The sequence below is a fragment of the Tetrao urogallus genome (assembly GCF_951394365.1).
Source record: "Tetrao urogallus genome assembly, chromosome: 1".
Classification (NCBI taxonomy): Eukaryota; Metazoa; Chordata; class Aves; order Galliformes; family Phasianidae; genus Tetrao; species Tetrao urogallus.
The window spans coordinates 138,074,808-138,095,297 of record NC_136813.1 but is presented as its reverse complement, the minus strand read 5'-3'; the positions used below and the strand labels follow the sequence as shown (position 1 = coordinate 138,095,297).

Sequence of the window (20,490 nt, the reverse complement as noted above, 5' to 3'; positions counted from 1 at the left end):
ACCAGAAAATCATAGGATTGGTAATCCAGACTCTTTAGCAGCCTAGGGCCAGACACATGTTTGATTAACCTGATATCAGATTCAGAACCAGACTAAAAAAATTGTATACAAACACATACATACATACATCATATATGTATACACACACACAAGTTCATTGGGCCACATCTTAGGCTTCCACAAGGTGCATGGGACAGTTAGCCTTAGGGCTTTTGAGAAAGCAATTTATTAATAATGGACTGCTTCTTTAAATGAGTGCCTTTTAAAAAATAAGGACTACCATTTATGATGTTTTAAAACATCTATATGAAAACAAATTTAAGAAAGGAAGTGGAAAAAGCAACTTCTTCCTTCGTGCAGAACTATTTGTGTACCAGGAAAAGCTGGCATCAGATCTAATATTCAACTTGCAAATGATCCTCTAGTCTGCCTTTCAGAGATCACTGTGCGTGCAAAGCCATACAGGCATTGCTGAACTGTGGCTAGTGGACATATTGTCCGAGGGTGTCACACAGCAGTCATTCAATTCATGTCATAATTTAAATGCATAACATGGCAACATTCAGTCCTATGGCTCCAGACAATTGATGCATGTCTCAATATCAGGTTCAAACAAAACAACTGAATGAATCTTGTGGAATCTAAAATGAAATGTAAAAAGCATACAGACCCACAGTCTGGCTGGCATTGTTCTCAATGAGTGAGGAGCTGTGACCATCAGGGTTGCCTATTGGGACAGATACGATTCACTGGCGACACTGGACCAGGTGCGCTTGCAGCCCAGGAAACCAACCATATCCTGGGTTGCACCAAAAGAGGAGTGGCCAGCAGGGTGAGAAAAGAAAAACGGAAGATTCAAAAGCTGTGGATGCCCCCTCTTTGAAAGCATTCAGTCAGGGTGGATGTGGCCCTGGGCAACCTGATCTAGCACAAGGCATCTCTGCCCTTGCAACCAGCTGATCTTTAAATCCCCTTCCAACCCAAACCATTCCTTGATTCTAATCTCTATCTACACCTATTTCAGTTTATTAGGACAGCATCAGTTTATTCTTGAAGTAGCTACAGGAATTGTCAATCAGAGGCAAAATATTTTGGACACATATTCAAATGGATATTATTTTCCCTCTGTATTCATTTCTGCTGTTTTTCATGTGCATTCTGTTAATTTTATGGTTTTTGTGTTGCTTTTTTTTCCCCTCTCTTAGCAAGTAAAATGAAAGCGTTTGATGTTGGATTGGGTACAAAAGAAAAAGAAACCTTTGGAATCCATCATTTCCTGTGAGCCACATTTGATGTTGATTGCTTCTCCATACCATTTCCATTATATAAAAATGGAACCAATCAGTGTAAGAGCTATGATTTGCATAGACCAAGGGTAGCTTCCTCAAGTAGGTTCCCCTTCTTATGATTCAATAAAAATGTTTTCTATCCCTGTCATGAAGAAAGAGAAAGACTCTTTGCTAGTGCTATTTCTAATGTTATGCCACACACACACACACACACACACACAAAAAAAAAAAAAAAGGAATGAAAAACATCATCCCTAATTGATTAAATGGACAAAGAAGAAAAAAATACACAAGGACAACAGGATTTTTGCCATAGCAGCTTGGGAGGATGCAGTACTTACTTTTAAAAAACAAAAGAACAAATGTTTGAGGAATGCTATTATCTCACCTGCATCAAAAGCTAAGTTTAACATCTCAAATGTCACTGCAGTGGTAATTTCAGAAGGTCCTTAGGGTGACATTTAAAACCACAAGATGAAAGCTGAGTCAGATTTTTTCCCCATGGATTATTTAAACAAACAGAGACAAGATCAAACAGATCACTGAAAAAGTTGTCTTGTCCTTGTGCCTGATGGTAGCATCCAAATGAGGCTCTCAGGAAGCATCTGGTGAACAGGTTAGCAAATTGAAGTTCTTTGGTGACCTGTTTTAATCACTTTCTGTACTGAGGCATTTGTGATGTCGCAGGCTGACAGAGCTATCCCGATCCATCTTGTTTACTCTGGCTTGCCATCTTAAAGCACACACATCACTTGCCCATTCAAATCTAACCGTTTCAATTGTCAGCTTCCATGTCTCCACAGTTGATGCAAGACTCAGCCAAGTCGTTGGCTGGCCATCAGTATTACTGATGATTATTATTGGGCAAGTGGCACCTGCATTGTTTATCACAATCTCTTCCTCCAAGCTAGTAAAGAACTGTGTAAAACAAGTCTTTTTCTTTTTTCTTTCCCTTTTTACATTTTTCCTATGTATACACAACTGGTTCTCAATGACAACAGGAAATGGACTGATGTAAGGTAATTCCTTTTAGCTTCTGTCCCACCTCCATCACGGGAGATATCTGTTTTGATCTATAGTGCTGCAGATTCTATGAACTGTTGCAGTACAAGAAGAAAAATGTCCGAATGAAAAACAGACTGCAGAATAGTCTTATACTCTTAACCACATTCCCCAACAAAACATACTGTGACTTGTGAGGGGGGGGTTCTTTCTGAATAAATTATTTTCAATTTGTTCCACTGTTGCTGTACAATCATTTAAAAAAGTTTTCACTGTTATGAGGGGAGAATCAAAAGAAGAGAAAGCAGCAACTGGACTGCAAGAGTACATTAACATTCCTCTCCAGTATCTCTCACTGAGAGAACAACTTGTAGATGAAGCTACATAGATGTCAAACTTCACCTCTAAGTGCACCAAGCATTCTATGAAACTTCTGCTTGCAGCTTCAGGTCTAGAGAAACATTCATCAGCTTTCTCTGGAAGCATAGCTAACTTGACTTGGGTATCTAGGACTTCTGTAACATTAGATGCAGCAGTGACAGAGCCTCTCATTTCTTAACTCTGTGCTTCTGCAGCACAGTGTTATGCCTGTTATGTTAAAATGGTCTCCCTCACCATCTTGTTCAGCTCCTTCACTTTCACTTCTCGTTTTTTCCTGGAACTCTGGGATGGTAGAGCTCCTGCTGCAAGCAACTCGCTTCAGGCAATTAAAAATAATAATTTTTAAAAGGATAAATTAATAGTTACTCTAGGAAGCTCAACACCCAGTCAAACCATCACAGCACTTCAAAAGCTGTATTGACCGTCAAAGGCCAGCTGCGAGCACAGCTGAGTGTTCTTTTGAAATGTCCACAGCATTTAAATATGCAGGGCCACTCTAGGATAAAGGCAGGTGAACAGCTTCAGAAGGTAAAAGAAAAAGATGTGCCCTTTTGCTGAGGGTATATGTACACAGCAGGGAAGAACAAGCAGCACTTCTGTTTAGGCTTGCGAGGATCTATCCGTAGCACCCATATTAGTGCTACATAACAAGTAAAAAGCAGGTCTGTGTAAACACAGATGTCTTCATAAATCCATCTGCAAAACTCTGGTGCAAATCAGCTCAATTTATCCAAGAGATTGTCTGCTCTTCCTAAAAAAAAGACAGCTTCCACTTAAGATGACATACGTGAAGAGTATAAACCAATAGCTGAGGCAATCATAGACAGGTACTTTCAATCTGCCATTGCTGAATGCAGAAACAGCCATCTACATTGTTATCACCACATCTGGAAAGCAGAAAAAAAAGTAAATCCCAACATCATTTGTCTTTAGTTTCTGGTGATTTTAACAAGGACAGATGAAGGTTCAAGGAACTGGATCTTTTTTTTTTCCCTAAAGCCCTCCCCTCTCCTTTACACTTGTTTATTTAACACTGGCTGCATTCCCACAATAATATTTAGAAATTTGGAAAAACAATAAGATCTTGTGGACAGAAAAGACACTTTTCTTTCCCCCCTAAGCTTACCAAAAAGCTTGATAGTTGCAAACAAATGCTCTTTCCCTTGAGTCTTCCCCTCTAACATTGAAGTCCATTAAACAGAAGTACATCAAACTTGTGAGGCACCTTTTAAACAACATAGTGTATAGGAATGGCACTGTTTCTTGCTGACTGTGGGAAAGTGGTACACAAAACGAAGCACTATGTCCTTTCCTTTCTCTATTAAAAACTCTCAAATTCCTTTTTTTCTTTAAGTTATTTTTAATACGCTCTCCCTCACATTTTAAAATTAACCAATAACTTCTTTAGGGGCAACTACACTTTCATTGTATCAGTCAGTATTGCAGGACAACAATATTACAACATCTGTTTTCATGGCTTGTGTTAAATACAGTACAAAGAAACCAAATCATGGCCAGCCACATGCCTTTGGTAAAATTAAATGTCTGGTGAGATCACATTTTCTTCAAACTCAGAAAACCATATGTTGAACCTATGTAACATCTTAAAGTTCAGTTCTATACAAACTTCTTTTCTTCTTCAAAGTAAAGTTAAACAGCTGTCATCCCATACAAATCACAGTTTCTGCGCAGTTCCAGAAGTATGCTGCAAACTTGGAACTTCAAGGAAGCTCTCTGCAGCTCTGGATCTCCCCTGGAATTGTGTTTCAGATAAGGGGTAGAAAGTCAAGTAAATGTCCACAGACCTCCAGGTCAAAGCAGTCACGACTCTTCCCCTTGCAACAACTGTCAGTGATAAATACCCTTAGTTTTTAAAAAACGTTCCACATGCGACTCATTTAAGCAACTGACGGTCTTCTCCTTTGAGACGTTTTTTCCGAGGCTGTACAATGTCATCATCTGAGTCATCACTAAGTTCTGCATTATCTTTTTCACTCTGGCAGTTAGATTGTACAGGGAACTTCCTCCCAGGATAAAGGCTCTTTAGTAGTTCTTCAAAGTATGCTTCAAGTTTCATGCCGGCATCAGCCACTTCTGAATCAGGCTGTTGGGTGAATTAACAACATCAACACGTCATGAAATAGCTTTATACTCGTGTTCTTCAGGTGCTCTTACAAGCTACAAAAGTCAAACAGCATTGAGAATATATATAGGTATGTCTCAAGGCTGCTAAGAGAACGGCTACATGAAATGCTGTAATTTTTCTAGGTTACAGACCTAGCTCTAATTATGGCAAAAACATTACTAGTAATGGACAATGACTGCATCTCAGAAGACCAGGCAGTCCTGAAGTCATTCATACCCACCATGGCTGACCTGTTTCCTGAAATGGAGGTCACCATAGCAGTAAGTATACCCAGCAACTGCCCTGGATGAGAACCTAAGTGAAGACACTTAGAGAAACCTAATTTTCATTGTTAATTCTCTCTCTTTTTGTCCACTCATATCTGCACCCCCTTTTCAGCAAATGTTTCCTTACAAACAGTGAGGGTTTAGACAACAGTCTAAGTCATTTAGTCTCAGGGTAAATAAGGGTAAGACTTCTGAGAACGAAAATTCCAACAAATTTAAGATATAATGCAATGAGGATTAAACCAAGTTTTCAATCAAACGCTCACCACTAATATCTATGATGAACAATCATTTTCTCCTTACCTGTTTTCCTGCCATTTCAGTTAGCATGTTTGTTACAGCTCTCCTCCCTTCAATAGAAGGATCTCATTTGCATACTCATCTAACATCATTGTAGTCTTAAATGTGATCTACATTTTCTCTGGGCTCTTATCATCAATGTAATTTAATTAAATAAGTAAATTCTAACCCCCCGTAGTTTTCCTGAAAGTATATAAGCCTACAAAAATAGATAAAGTGTCTAATTGTCTAACCTCATTAAATTCAGCACAGTTTTGGAAAATCAGTCTGAAGTCGGCCACAAAATCTTCTGGCTTTGTGTAGAACGAATCGTTCACTTGAAGTCTATTCTTGATGGTTGACAAGTCCATAGGCTTTTTGATTATTTTGTAGTAATCAGGAACCTAAACAAAGATGAAAAGTTTTACCATATGCAGTCACGTTTGTTGCATGTTGTTTTTACAGACCTTTACATCTGAGGGAGAGGGGAAAATGTAGCCTCATCTTTTGAAATATGATTCTAACATACAAAAACGGTACCTTTTACAAATACAGTTACTGGAGTAGCAGTGACACATGCTAGTTTTACTGGCTAAAATACATACACCTCTCCCAACATCTCTTTTAAAAGAAAAGCAAAATAAATAATAAAACCAACTACATTTACTACATAGAATAAAGCAAGTGATGTTGACATTGTATGTCAGGTGAACCATCCATTAAATCTCACTCTCAAGACTGTCATATAACAAATCTGGCAACCCATTCAGAGGCAGTAAATTTATTGCTTAAAGAGCCATTCAGTGATGAAATATATTCTTAGAAATGGTGGTAAACTACAGAGAATTATTTTGGCATTTCAGATGTACTTTCTTACTCAAATGGAATAAGAAGAATGTATTGGGGCATTATTACTTATTGATGAAATCTTTTTCCACTGACATGTCTTGAGGAACATAAAAGAGGCACGTTCATTGGACTACACCAGTAGCATTTCTGTGCATCCTTGAACTACAGTTTGCTTTTTTATTCCACTGCCTGATGAACTCAAGTTGTTTTTAGCATTTTAAATTCATAAACTTACAGCTAATAATAAGGAATTCTGTTTCTAAGCAAGACTCCAATCTTCAAAATTGGATATTTTTTTAAGAAATAAATATGTCTTCCAATTCATTTTTTAGTGATAACACTCAGCATTGTGAAAACAGCTGACAGTGTTAAATATATTTCTTGTGTCTATTTTTGAAGTACTTCTCAAAGTAAGACAAAACAGATCTTGGGAAATTTTGCTATTAACTTCCTTCCAACCCAGTGCTTCATCTTTCATAGAATCTTAGAATGGCTTGGGCTGAAAGGGAACTCTAACATCATCCAAACCTGCTGCCGCAGACAGAGTTACCAAGCCTCTACATCAGGCACCAGCTCAGGCTGCCCAGGGCCCCATCAAAGCTGGCACCTCCAGGGATGGGACATTCACAGCTTGTCCGTGCAGACTGTGCCAGAGCTGTCCAACTGCCCTTCAGACAGTTTTAATAAAATTAAATACGTTCAATACACTTAATGTCCACAAAACTTGACTTCTGATCATGAGCATAACAATGCCATTAGGACTGTGCCAATTATGCAACTGATTAATAGAAAATGCAAAGGAGTAGAGTACGTACTGTAGAAGGAACTGGATCCTGAAAAGCAAGACTCATTTCATGACAGTAGAGGTATAGCAGCAGTCTTTCACACTTCTGTGTCAAGAAAAACAGATACACAAATAAAAAGCTATACAATCTATTCTAAAATAATGACTATATAAAACACCGAACAGATGCTCAGTACTCCTCCAGTCTTCTAAGCAGAAAAAGTGAGCACAGAAACTGTATTTGGAAACAAGCCTGTCATAACTAATGGTCTACAGCATTCATTCTCTGCAATAGATACTCCGTATTTTTATTAACACTCAAATACATGTTACAAACTTCATATAGTTACTAATAGTATTATTTAGCATTTCCCAAGTGCAACAAACATTCAATGGGATAGAAATAGCATATGTAGCTGTTAGTTTATTATAAACATTCAGAGAAATTAGTAATATTTTTCCTGATTGGTGCATAGCTGCTCTGTGCAAAGCCCACTGTGGTTTTTGTTAGCAGTGGGGAGAAATCAGTTCTGTGTGTACCTGAGCATACTGAATGGAATTTTGAACCTTGAAAAAGATTCAGAAAATAGTTTTTCTGAATTTATGCTTGATGATCCTCCACCGGGATATTTATGGGAATTATAATTTGCATTTAAAGCCAAATACTAACCCAGTAAGTTATTCCCTTTTAGAGTGTATCAAATACAAATAACGGCTCTATATGTAGACTATAGACCCAAATATAGTCAAGAGCCAATCTATACTAAATCTGGAAAGCAGAAAGAAAGAAAAAAAATTTCTCAAGGCAAGGTCACTGTGTATGAGGTCAGTGTTGGAAACAGTGCTTGGTAATTCCTAGAACACATTCCCAGTCCACAGCATGGGACAACCACTTCTCAGTCTTTCGAACGTGTTGTTTCTATATGAAGGCTGCTAACTTCTCAGAGTCTACTGAGAAAGATACTTCTCCATTTTACTAACTTTTTTTTTTTTTTTTTAAATGCATACATTTCTCAGTAAAAGAAACAACAGGACTCATCCTTACCCTACGGTCTATTGGTGCCAAGCCCACAGTGTCTTCCAGTTTTCTTTTTTCAGGGTTGTGAGTTGGTTTATCACAATCATATTCAACTTCTGGCTTAGACAAATCCCGACAGAATGTACAAATCCACTCTCCACTAAATAAGACAGACAGATATATTAACCTCAGTGAAGAAGCACATTCTTGACAGAAAACTTTCCACAGACTTCTGGAGAAGTTTTTCATGTATGAGTTGGTATTTTTGCTGCACCATGCCTTGTTTTGTTGCTTTTGTTTGTTTGCTATTTTTTTTGTTTGCCTGTTAAAACTACAAAAAGCAGAGACAGGCACTGCTGGCAAAAATGTTTCCTTAGACCCTTCTTTCCTTTTAACGGCATTGGTATTATTAGTGGTGTGACAGTAGGAAAACGGCTTGTCATATCAGACCAACAGTGACTACTTTGGTTAGTGTCAAAACTTCTCTCTTGACCTGATAGAATTCAACTGAAGCATTAAGAGCTCTGCTTCCTAGCTACAGAGAGAATGGAGGATTCATTTGCAGACATTGGTCCAAGAGAAGGAAAAGTATTAGAGTTACATAGCAGAAACCGTATTTTTTCTTTACGTGCTTGACTGCAAGATATTTCTGCTCTACACAGATAACTCTGGACAAGATTTTTTTGAGCTGTTCCATATTTTATCTAGGAAAACCCTGTAGATTTAATTGACAAAGGAAGAAGCAGAAGACCAAGCAAGTTCTGGAAGCTGACTACATTTATCGACTCTCATTCAGTTTGTGAGCTTCTGTAGGTTTTAGAAAAGCTATGAATAGTAAAGACTTCTGGGGAACTTGCACCCTTGCAGATAACCACAAGAGGGCTGAGTTGTACTTCAAATAGCAGACACAATTCAGCAATAACTGTTTATGGGAAGCCAACTGCATGCATTTACTCCAAAATCTTATAATAAAATCTTCACAAATGAAAATCAGTTTCCACAGCAGCTTTCAGTGCATTTTGATAGTAAAGCAGAGACTTTCAAAGTTAATAAAACAAGCCTGTCTTACTGGTTCTCAGAGTAATTCAAAGATTTCCATCCTCTGCTAGTTTTAACATATGGTAATGAATAATGAGTGCTTCCTTTCAAAGAGACTTAACTTTCAAACAGTTCAGCTTAACGAGCTATTTACACGATACTGACATTTCTGTGCACGGACCAGCATCAAAGGTGTTATGTGACACAGACAAAAATAGATAAAAGTCATGACCTGAAGATCTCACAATACAGGAAAGGCAGAAGATGGAGGAAAGGCACATTCAAATATACGAGAGTAAGGGAAAGTACAATGGGCTACAGCGAAGGAAAGAAAAGATGCAGTGACCTTGTGAATCTACAGGGGAAAGTGTTCTGTCTACCCGAAGCAAGAACAGAAAGCAATCACGAAAGAAGTTGCTGAGACCACTGAGGTAATAATTAAGGATTTTTTTGTGTGTGCTTTTGAAGGAACTAATGGTTAGAGACCAACGTTTGTCAACTATTCCATTGCTGCAGGAAAAAACAAAACAAAACAAAACCAAAATAAACAAACAAATCACCATGAAGATGAGAACAAAAACGTGATACATTCTGAAGCCAGGAGGAAATTTAAGCTAACTATGGTTCTGAAGTCCAGGAACATATTGCACTTGCATTAATATGCACCTTTACAAAACTGAACACTTCTCAGAAAAGTTCTTTCTGGCTCTGTTGTGCCCTGGACATTTCCATTTTCCATTGAACAATCCAGTGAAAATGAGAACTTATAAAGATCTATTTTTGAAGCTTTTATTTTAATAGAAGCAAAGTCTTGTGAATAAGTAGTAATCTGCCTACCTACATCCTCACAGATTTTTTTCTTCCTTTCAGAGAGGCACAAATGTTTATTAGCTTAAGTGCATACTGCAACTTTGCCGAGTTTTGCTTACGGCACAAAGCTGCAATATAACATCATTTTATTTAAAGAAACAGCCCTATAATTTGAAGTTTCACAAGGTAAGAGAAACATTTTTATGTGCCAATTTTAGAGACACTTAGAAGACATGCTTGTAAAAATATGCACATAAGCAGAGATGAGCAGCATACAAACCAAACTTGTTATCCAAATGTTTTATCCCAGCAAACTGTGCTGGTATTGAAGAAGAAAACCCAATATTTACATAAAAGTATTAAACAGTGAGCATGTTATGACAGATGTCCTGTCCTTTAATAAACTTATTGCATGGCATTTCCAAGCTGCAACATTGCAAAATGCTATTTATCCTATCAAAGACACAAACTCAAGAAGCAAATGTCAGTAATGTTTATAATGATATCTTATGTAAGACCGAATTTTGAAACTCAAGGAGCTGAGAGTTGTTTTCTATCGTCCACTCAAGAAACCCTACTGCTTATTTCAACACAGAGTGCAATGTTTCTAGAAGATGTCAGGCACTACATCCCACGCTTGGATTGTAGCCATATTTAGCATTATAGTAAATGATATATTTAACACAATTTTTCCTGTTGCCCTTAAAAGATTCTATGATAGACCAGTAATTTCAAGGCCCACTTATAAGACCACAGCTAATAATAATGGGTGCCCTAGATGTAAGTGATTGCCAAACAACTGAAAAGTTTTATTACAGATTTTGTGGCTGCAATTAAGTTAAATTGAAGTTTCAATGCAAATTCCCGTTTTCACCAATTAATAAAGCTGCAGACTTCAAAGACAACAGAGATTCCTTTGAGGCTCAAACTCCTATTGAGTTTCACAATGCAGAACTCACATCTCTTAATGCAAGTTTAGTTGAAATTAAAGGGATCTTAATTACCTTGGAAAGTTCATCAATGAAGGGACATGACAGGAAAGATGGAATACTTTGGGACATTTCTCACAGCAAAGGAGCTCCCCACCATTTTGACATACTGCACACCAGTCTTCATTGGGATCATCCTCTTTTCTGCCCTCTCCAGTGTGTGAGGGGCCTATCCATCCTATCTTGGCACTGGTTGTATTCTCCTGCAGTATCCTTGGCCGATCATCTGTGCTGTCTGGGGCATCTGTTCTTAAAACAGCTTCATCAGAAGTTGAGTTATGATTACCATCTAACAGCAATGAAGTCAGTATGCTTCTTGAAAAGCTGGTCTGTAAGAAGAAACAAGGGAAATTGATTATACTGCTTATTTGAATTTAGGTGTCCCCAGCAATGACTAAACTGACCAGAATAGCACACTCATATGCAGGCAGCCATACAACACGTAACATGTATGCAAAAATTACAACTGTTCTGTAACATCAAGTACATAACCACAAGAAATTAGCTATGAGAGGCATTTCTGGCATTTTAAATACCACTCCACTAATAAAACAAATTTTTGACATCCCAAAGTCTAGCAACCTTATTACTACACTATGATTAGAAGAACTTCTTAGCACCACATGAAAATTCGATGTTTGTATTATCACAGAAAGGCCAGGGTTGGAAAGGACCTCAAGGATCATGAATCTCCAACCTCCCTGCCACATACAGGGCCACCAACCTTCCCATTTAATACCAGACCAAGCTGCCCAGGGCCTCATTCAACTTGGCCTCAAAACACTCCAGGGACGGGGCATCCACAGCCTCTCTGGGCAGCCTGTTCCTCACCACTCTCCTAGTAAAGAAATTTGTATTTGTAAGCTATTTCCTGCTTTCCCAGGTTTTCAACAGATAATCGTTTGAGTGCACCAGCTAACTAAACTAGTGAAAGAAATAGTTTGATGCCGACTTTTACTTCTTCATTTTAAATCACTACCTTCAGCTTTTCAGTTCTTTTCTGAAAAAAGTCCCCAACAAAACATATGTAAATTATTTTATTCCCTGTAACACAAAACACCCTCCAAAGGCAAAGGTGATTTTTATTACATTCCGAGGCCGGGATTCCTCCTCTGCTTCTTGCTTCACAATAACAATTGGGAAATCAAAGTTCTCATTTGGTGTACTTGACTCCTGCTTAATTCTGATAGGCTCCAACATAACAACTGGGACTTTGTGTGTAGAATCAGCTCCCGGCGGCCGGCTGGAAGAGCTAGAACTGTAAATGACAGAAAAAGGCAAAAAAAAAACAAAAACAAAAAAAAAAACAGGAAATACAAAGTCAAAACTGAAAACTTACTGTATGTTGATGCCTTCTGAGACTTCTGAATGCTAATCCATTTTGCTTCTTTGAGCTATGAGCAGTGCAGTACTAATTTTATAGAATACAACATCCAAGTTCAATTTTTTGTTTTGAAGTGACATTACAAAAACGGAAAACTTGTAATAGCTTGGTTTCAGAACTACAGAATTATTTCCAACTTTATTTCCTGTTAGTAAAAGGTTTGCAAGTGATCTCTGTCTCTTTTAGGTCAGTCACAAAAGCACTTTCACTGAGCATCATCCCACCTTGGAGGAGATGCAGGTATGTCTTGGGGAAGGGAAGTGTGTCCCCAGAGCTGAACTCATCATTGTAAAGCACAGCAGCAGATAAGGGAGACAAAGCACACACTGGACTCTGTTTTTATTCACACAGTTAGTCATAGTAGAAAGAGAGTGGATAATCAAATTAAAAAATACCAGCCTCCTGTTTTTTTTATTGTATAATAATTTGATATCTAACAAATGAATTCAAATAACAGCAGATAAAACATATTTTAAAGTAATACACTTTTCTGAAAAGCATTTAAATAGCTCTCATGTTTGTACATTTTGAGTCCTTCAAAATATTTGCTACGTAAAAGGATAGAGCAAAATATATTGTATATTTTAAAAAAGCAATTTCATTTTCAGTTCAAGTAGGATCAATGTCATCTGATTCCTCTCTGCATGAAAAATTAATCTCATGTCAGATGTGTTCTCTAATTTATTGGAACATGCTAATGGAGCTGCTGTCTTCAGACAACACTGTCTCAAGCCTATTTGTTCATTTATATTCCATCACTAAGGAATAGAAACATTTTTTTCTAGACTCTCAGTAGACATCTAGTGCTCATTTAACTAACTGTTTAGTACCAGAAAATTCTTAGTAATTACTTTGTAACATCAGTTCCTTAAATGTGAACTCATTTATAGTTCTACAAGGAACTTCTAGCACACAATCAGTTCCTTTAGCTGATTTTTTGAATTTAAAACACCATTCTTTTAATAATATCAATCTATATATCATTCAAAGGGCAGATACATTATTAGATGTGCTATCAAAACATTACAAATGAAATTCAGTAGATTGCTCTGAATGTGATGCCTCCTATTTATTTCCATGAAAACGACAACAGATACAAAGAGCAAAATAACACTTTCTGATAGAACAAATTCTCAGCTACGAACTGTAGAACACACCACCCACCACCTCACTGTACTCACATCCACTGTTTGGTCTTTGTAAACGTTCATCACTGAATGTCATTGGGTGCCATTTTTTTCAACATGGAGGAATTCAGTGCCACACCTTTGCTTTATATGCACTTGCATGTCAGACCATTGTGTCAGAGTACCTCTCTGCTGCCATCTCTCGCATGGCAACAAAATGGAATGGAATATTGGTGGGAAGGTTCAACCACTATTGCCATACCACCATGCCTCTGACATATTGGGCCAACAGAATAACACAGGAGATCTTACTTTCAGAGCAGCCCTCATACTTTCAGACTGCACTAAGTACTATAATAGCTGCCATACCTGTTAAGAGAGAAGCTTAAGTACATTAACATCTCTCTGCACTAACAATGGAAGAGTCTGAGGCATTTTCTACGGATGTGGAAGTCATACATTCTTTCTCTCCCACACCTTCCTTACCTCTCTCTGCTCCCAACACTGGAGGCACTGGGTGAACGTATTGGAGGATGTATGTTTGTTACACTGACACCTCCTAGGACAGAAGAATCAGATTAGAATGTAACGTATATCTATGACAAGTCTGATCCATTATTTGGAGAAGTATGTAGGTCTTTGTTCAAATTCCTCTTGCCTTGTTATTTACTTAATTGATATCTCATTTAGTACTAAATCATGAGAGAACAAGAAAAGAATAACAGAGTAAAGAACTATTTTTAGAACCCCACTGCTTGTATGCAGGCTGATGATTTGGTACCTTTGCCTGGTTGACGCCTGTACCTGATCACTGCAGTTTGTTTTGAAGTATTAAAGTCTAAAGTCTAGTATTAAAGTCTAAACCTTATTAAAGTCTATTTCTAGCTTCTATTTCTATGATTTACTATAAAACTTCAAGCCATATTAGCTGGTCAGTAATATGAGGACTCAGGACAGGAGATATGCAGATATGAGAGAGATCCCTGCAAAGCTTCTGGGGGTCAGAGAGGAAAAGACTTGTGAAGGGTGATTTTCCTGAGCAAAAGTATCAGGCTGTTTGCACTGTCTCTGTTTATGAGAGCATCTGTACTCATCGTCCTCCTTTCTGAGCTAGTCTGTCCAAGTGTATGAACATCAAGTAAAAACATACTGGGAATTCATGCTCACAGAGCCTCATTACAGGCCAAATCAGGAAATGGCCCATAAGGTAAGAGTAAGGAGCAGCCACTGATTCTACCAGGCATGGTGTCAGGAATTCCCTGGGTCTTCCAATTCTACCAGATTTAGCTACCTATACCAATAACCTTTCTGGTCAATTTCTGTCAGTACTACATTGCTGGTAAAAAAGATTTTGTAATGTTCAAATTGAGCTTCGCGAGTGACCACTTGCAGCCATTGTCTCCTGTTACATACTATCTTGCTTTATCAAATACTTGTCTCTTACTAAAGCTTCTAGGATGTTATCTGATATACCTGGAGTTTTCCACGGATACACTTGCATTTGCAATTTTCTTGTGTCTGCTATGTATTTACATTTACCTATGTTTTAAAAGTCTGCCAACTTTGTTCACAATGCTAAAACAGTCCCAACTTTAACTCTTACTAGGCTTTCTACCTCTTTGCCTTTAATATTTCTTACTGTCGATATAAAATAGAAGCAACCCCTTCTGATATCCATGTTAACGTTGCCATGTTACATTCTACCATTACACTACTTAAATAGAAAATCATATCACAGTCCAATTACCTGAAATGCCTGGTGATGGTACCGATGAATTTGGTGACTGCACAGTTCTGTTTGAAGGGGGCTTTGGGTGGTTCTGCTCTGCAGTGACATCATCCTTCCTCGCAACAGTATCCAGTGTGATGTTTCCTGAACAATCAATCTACAAGATGGTTAACAGAGGAAAAGCAGTTAAAAGTTAAAATACAATGCCTCTGCCATACTTTCTGTTTTTGGAGATGAAGACTGAGATGAAGACCATCTAACTTTAGCCAACCAAAAAGTAAAAGTAAAGTGGTTACTTTAAAACAGGTCATTTCACTTTCTCTAAAGAGAGAAGTGGCCAAACCCAGTGTTCCACATCATTAGTTCATGCTGAAGTGATTATAGAAGTGCCATTTTTTCCCCATCATCTATTGAGATAGCTTACATCAGACACATAGCTTTCATACACTGAAGAGGATATGAAATTTTTTCTCTTCCCCCTCTTTCAACAGGTTTACATTACATAATCTAAAACCAATAAGCAATAGACAAACTCTCCACTAAACCATTAATTTTGAATGGAACTGGAAGAACCTCAAAAGACACTTAATTCTATCTGCCTCACATATCTTCCAGGTAGGAGGCACACATATTCACTCAAAACACAGACAACAAGACATTTGTTCTTTTTATTCATGGTCCAGGCCAGGCAGCAAAACTTTCTTTTAGGAACTGCAAATTTATCAGTCTAGCTTTCTGTACGAACTATATATCCTGATTTGGTAAAGAGAGATAACATTTTGAGATGTTAGTTAGATGCTGCATTTGTTTTGTTTGTTTAATAATACGTGAGATCATGTTTGATCAGAAAACAGGTCACTTTGGTGTCAGTTTTCTCAACTATCCAGCCAAGTAACAAACCTACAGGTAGCAACTCCATTGGCCACTCTTTACATGCTACAGTTCTCAGCATTGGATGCAGAATTCTCTGCTAGGTCAGCATACATGCAGTGATTTCGGCAACACATCTTCATAATACAAACTTAACCATGTGCAAGTAGAAGAGTTTCTAACAGTGGTGTGCACAAAAATCAGTGTGCTGAAATGTCTCAGATTCTGTAGTTTTATGATTGTGTTGTGCACTCTATCTTTTTACTCACAGACACTGTAATATCAATGCATTCTTATTTTTAAAAAAACCAACATTTTTATCTAAGAGTTTTTTGGGGAGATCAAAAAACAAGAGGGAAACAGCAAGTTATGATTTGAAAACTGTGACGTTTCAGGTCTCTATAAACATATATAGGCTCTGCAGTTATTTGAAAGAAGAAAATCAACCAAACAAAGCTCAACATCTAATATAGACTTCTAACAAATAAGGACCAATCAGAAGAAAAATGAAGAACTTACGATACTCCTCCAACACCTGCTCACATGCATGCTAGAGGTAGTATGAAGGAAAGAAGTACCAAAAGGAAGTACTATAAGGAAAATTTGACTCCACTACATCAATAATAACCACCCACAATAGCACTTTCAACGAGTTATAATGAATTCATTGAGCAGTGGATGGTGGTAAAGAGTGCAATATGAAGCAAGCACATGAACAAGCCCAATTACTGTTACAACCTGGAATTTTATTTTTCTTAGCATTCTTAATGGCTGTTTCCCAAAAACAGTTCTGAATACTGCCAAAAATATGTAGGCAATCCTGCATCGCTTTCTGGAATTATCTCACTTTGATAACCAGCAGAAGAATTTCAAAACAAAAAGGATTTCTACTTTTCAAAACCATTAAAGCATGCTTCAAAATAGAATCTGTAAAAGATTGGTACGGATGGTACACTTACATCAGGAAGAGATGGCAGATTGTAGGAGCTACCCACTGGAGAACTCAAATCTATCACAGGAGGACCGTATGTCTTCCCATCACATCCTGCAGCACTAGTGACTGTGGGGCTGGATGGAGTAGAAGTTATGCTGCTTGCTGTTGAAATGGCAGTTGAACTTTGTCCATTACCGACCTGCCACTAAAAAGATAAGATGATAATCCACAAGTCAGTATTTTTCCCTCTACAGAATACATACACTACATGTCCTTGCTCTAACTCATCAGCTAAACAAGCAATCTAGTACAGTAAGTTGAATTCAAATTTAAAATCCCAATTTACTCTGAAGTTATCCAATTTCAACAACCAGTATTACAAGATGAGGAAAGATGACAAGTGTTTAAAAACCATGAAAAGAAGAAATGAATGTGAATTCCTAAATTCAAAGATGTTGAGTATCTATTAATATTTCATGCTGCACTGACAGCGTTGTAGGAGGAATGTAATGATTTTAGTGAAATTAAAGCATTATAATATGATGAATATACAGCTATCCAGTACTTCTATTAAATATCTACATTGTACTTGGATGCAATCAATAATTTAATGCTTTCTTTAACAACTTAAGGTGATTAAGAATTTGAAATGCTGAATAGATTTCCACCTACCTATACATTTAACACCATGATATAAAGTGTACAGTCAAGTCAAATTAAATTTAATTCTCATTTAGACATATGCAGTTTTCAAGAAGTGAAATGGAATTTCATGGCAACTCAAGGCAAAATTTGATTCTGCTCAATTCCTTTGGTCAGTCACTCTATTCCCTGGTTTCTGCTTTGAGAAAGATGCTAGTAGATAATAAAAATAGTTGAAAGAAAGGCCTGCAGACAGGTCAATCTTCTTTTGAAATGCTCAAATGGAACTGATATAGTTCTTGTTACAGATTCTCTGCGATATCATGCAGCCTTCTTCAATTCAGTTAAAATTAGTTCTCTGACTTCGTAAGCATTGCAGACATTAATGGTACTACTCCACTTTTCAGGTGGTAGAACAGACTCATTTGATTCTACCCTGCTTGTCTCTGGAAATATGATGCCCTCTTTCCTTTAAAATACCAAAGAACACATTAATGTACTTTTTAATAAGGACTTGGCTTCCCAAATAGACAGAAAGCTTCTGAAGTATTCGTTCCTGCCCTAGTTCAACTGTTGATCAGGTGGGCATCAACCATTTTTACTCAGCAAAGGTCACCTGACTGTGGGGCTTTTTTTTTTCTTTTTTTTTTTTTTTCTTCAAATCAGTAAGGTTTGGCATACTCCAGAGATGCTGGCAGCTACAACTTTTCAGTCAAGCTTTTACCTGGTAGTAAAGTCACTAACATTATGACGAACAGGAGGATTTGCCAATCTGTTTATTCACTGTGGTGTGTAGACTACATTCTCACATACGTAAGTGGCCAGAAAGCACAGTAATAGCAAATAACTTAATGAAACATCTACGTATTATACACAATGGCTCACTTCTGTAACAGTTCAGCTGCTTAGAACCGTCAGAATGAAAGAAACTTGACAGTTCTCATTAAGAAAACTGTGGATATCTTGTCACAGAGAAGAAAGCGTTCTCTGTTCCAATTGAAAATCACTCTTGAAACATAACATAAATGATGATATAAAGCACATTTGATGCTTTATTTTTACACAGTAAGTGAAATGGGAAAGAAACTCTACCTGCTTCATAGCTTGCTGTGCCAAGAATGCCATCTGCAATGGGTTGAGCTTTATTGCTTGCCTTGGTAGGCTCTGATTTTGGGGAAATCTCATCTGTTGCGCAGGAGGAGCTGCACCATTGGACTTGGAGCTATGATTCTGAAAATGAATCAAACGTGGAGGTGCCTGCATGAAGAAAAAACAGTTCTATAAGTTAGATGATACTGATTCAATGTTCCAGTTTTTTTTTTTTACTGCACTTAACTCTTATATTTAATGCAAACAAAGAGTATCACCTAATTTATCCAAAAATTAATGCTAAAAACAAGACCTAGCATGTGGTTTTGAATTACTCTGATATAACAAGTGCAGATGCACTGAAACAGCTAGTGAGAGTATTTCAACTTTGGAAGTTATATAGGACAATCACAGTATCATGCAAAAAATAAAAATAAAAAATGACAGATTCATTTTATAAGCATTTGAAAGAAATTCAATATATATAGCTCAGTACTGTATATCATCACATACCACGTCATATATTTTTATCAACAATAACAGGCTGAGTATTACCATACATTCTGCCAGTCAAGTATAGAATGTCCATTCAATTCTCAGTAAAGAAAACGTTCTCTAACCCTTCAATATAACCACCAGCTAAAGATGAAAATCTGAAATTCTATATTTAAACATCACTGTTTTTAATTTTTTTTTCTCTTTCTTCACTTTCTCCCTCATCAGTGAAAGGCTGCTTAAGGCTTCAACTCTAATTAAGCTTTGGCCACACAGATTTTCTCCCTACAATGGTGAACAGCATCTCCATAGTCCTTCCATGTCATCCAACCTCACGTCCAGTGACCATACACCTTCTTTTTCCTCCTAAGCTCTAGAAGAAGATCCCTGCACAGCCCAGCCAATCTTCTGCCCCATCAACACAACTTCCAGCATTTTGGGATTGACTGTTCCTGTGATCTTTAGAGGAGGTGGTACTTGAAAGTGACCAGCACTGACATGACCCCAATACCTTCAAAAGCATTTTCATGCAGTTTCCCTTCTTCCTTTGAGTAGAGAGAGTGGTTGTGGTGGAGTTCAGCTGCCCACCAGGGTGAAACCACCATATATGAGAAAGAAAAATCTCTGGAAATTGTCATAGCTTACCTGATGAGAAGCAGGAGGCTGCTGCACACTTCCTGGCATTCTTGGATTTGGCAAACCTACTGGACCTGCTCTGCGCTGAGCTTGCTGTCTCTGAGCCATGACTTGTTGCTGCATGTGCTGGAGACGGAGCTGAGCCAAGTTTATTTGCATTGGGAACTTAGATAGCTGATTTGAAGGTAAGCTGCCTGGTGGCTGCAAACTTGTTTCTGTCCCAGGGTTCTTGGGCATGTGTGGTGGGGTTTCTTTATCTTCAATTACCAGAGAACCTGGTTTAAAAAACATAAATTAAATGAATACTAAAATACTGCAGTTAGCAGAAATGCTATTTTTACAGTTTTAGATTTTTTGATACCATGAGGCTATCATTAATTATTATAATGCAAAGAATGGGTAAACATGAGACAAAGTACTCACTTCATATTGTTTCCCTGCAAAAACATGGCTGTATTTTATAATGAAAGAGAAGGAGATATTAGCAAACTGTCTTATGCTACAGCATGCTCTAAGAGGTGAATTCTAGACAGCTGCCCTGGCCCCTCCAAAAGAGCAAGGAAACAAAATTTCATTCATAGAGATGAGAGCGTTGTGATCCAATCATTTGATTTAAAAAAAAAATTAAAAAAAAATCATAAGTATTTTTATTTTTAAGTATTGTAATACTTAAAAATTCTGTGGTTTTTTGTTTGTTTGTTTGTTTTTTGTTGTGTTTTTTTTTTTTGCCTCT

The 20,490-nt window shown here is 37.5% G+C and overlaps 1 protein-coding gene across 1 annotated transcript in view; it reads right to left on the bottom strand.

The window, feature by feature from the left end:
* Nucleotides 1-4,566: 4,566 nt before the first annotated feature.
* Nucleotides 4,567-20,490, bottom strand: part of TRIM24 (tripartite motif containing 24) — a gene marked incomplete at both ends in the record, with an annotated part of 55,950 nt that continues 40,026 nt past the window's right edge. The window contains 11 exons of the mRNA XM_079541819.1: nt 4,567-4,776; nt 5,618-5,767; nt 7,028-7,102; nt 8,042-8,174; nt 10,867-11,180; nt 11,941-12,109; nt 13,849-13,921; nt 15,110-15,248; nt 16,921-17,100; nt 18,630-18,794; nt 19,767-20,032. Coding sequence (XP_079397945.1) covers nt 4,567-4,776; nt 5,618-5,767; nt 7,028-7,102; nt 8,042-8,174; nt 10,867-11,180; nt 11,941-12,109; nt 13,849-13,921; nt 15,110-15,248; nt 16,921-17,100; nt 18,630-18,794; nt 19,767-20,032 — 1,874 coding nt within the window. The remainder of the gene's footprint in view (nt 4,777-5,617; nt 5,768-7,027; nt 7,103-8,041; nt 8,175-10,866; nt 11,181-11,940; nt 12,110-13,848; nt 13,922-15,109; nt 15,249-16,920; nt 17,101-18,629; nt 18,795-19,766; nt 20,033-20,490) is intronic.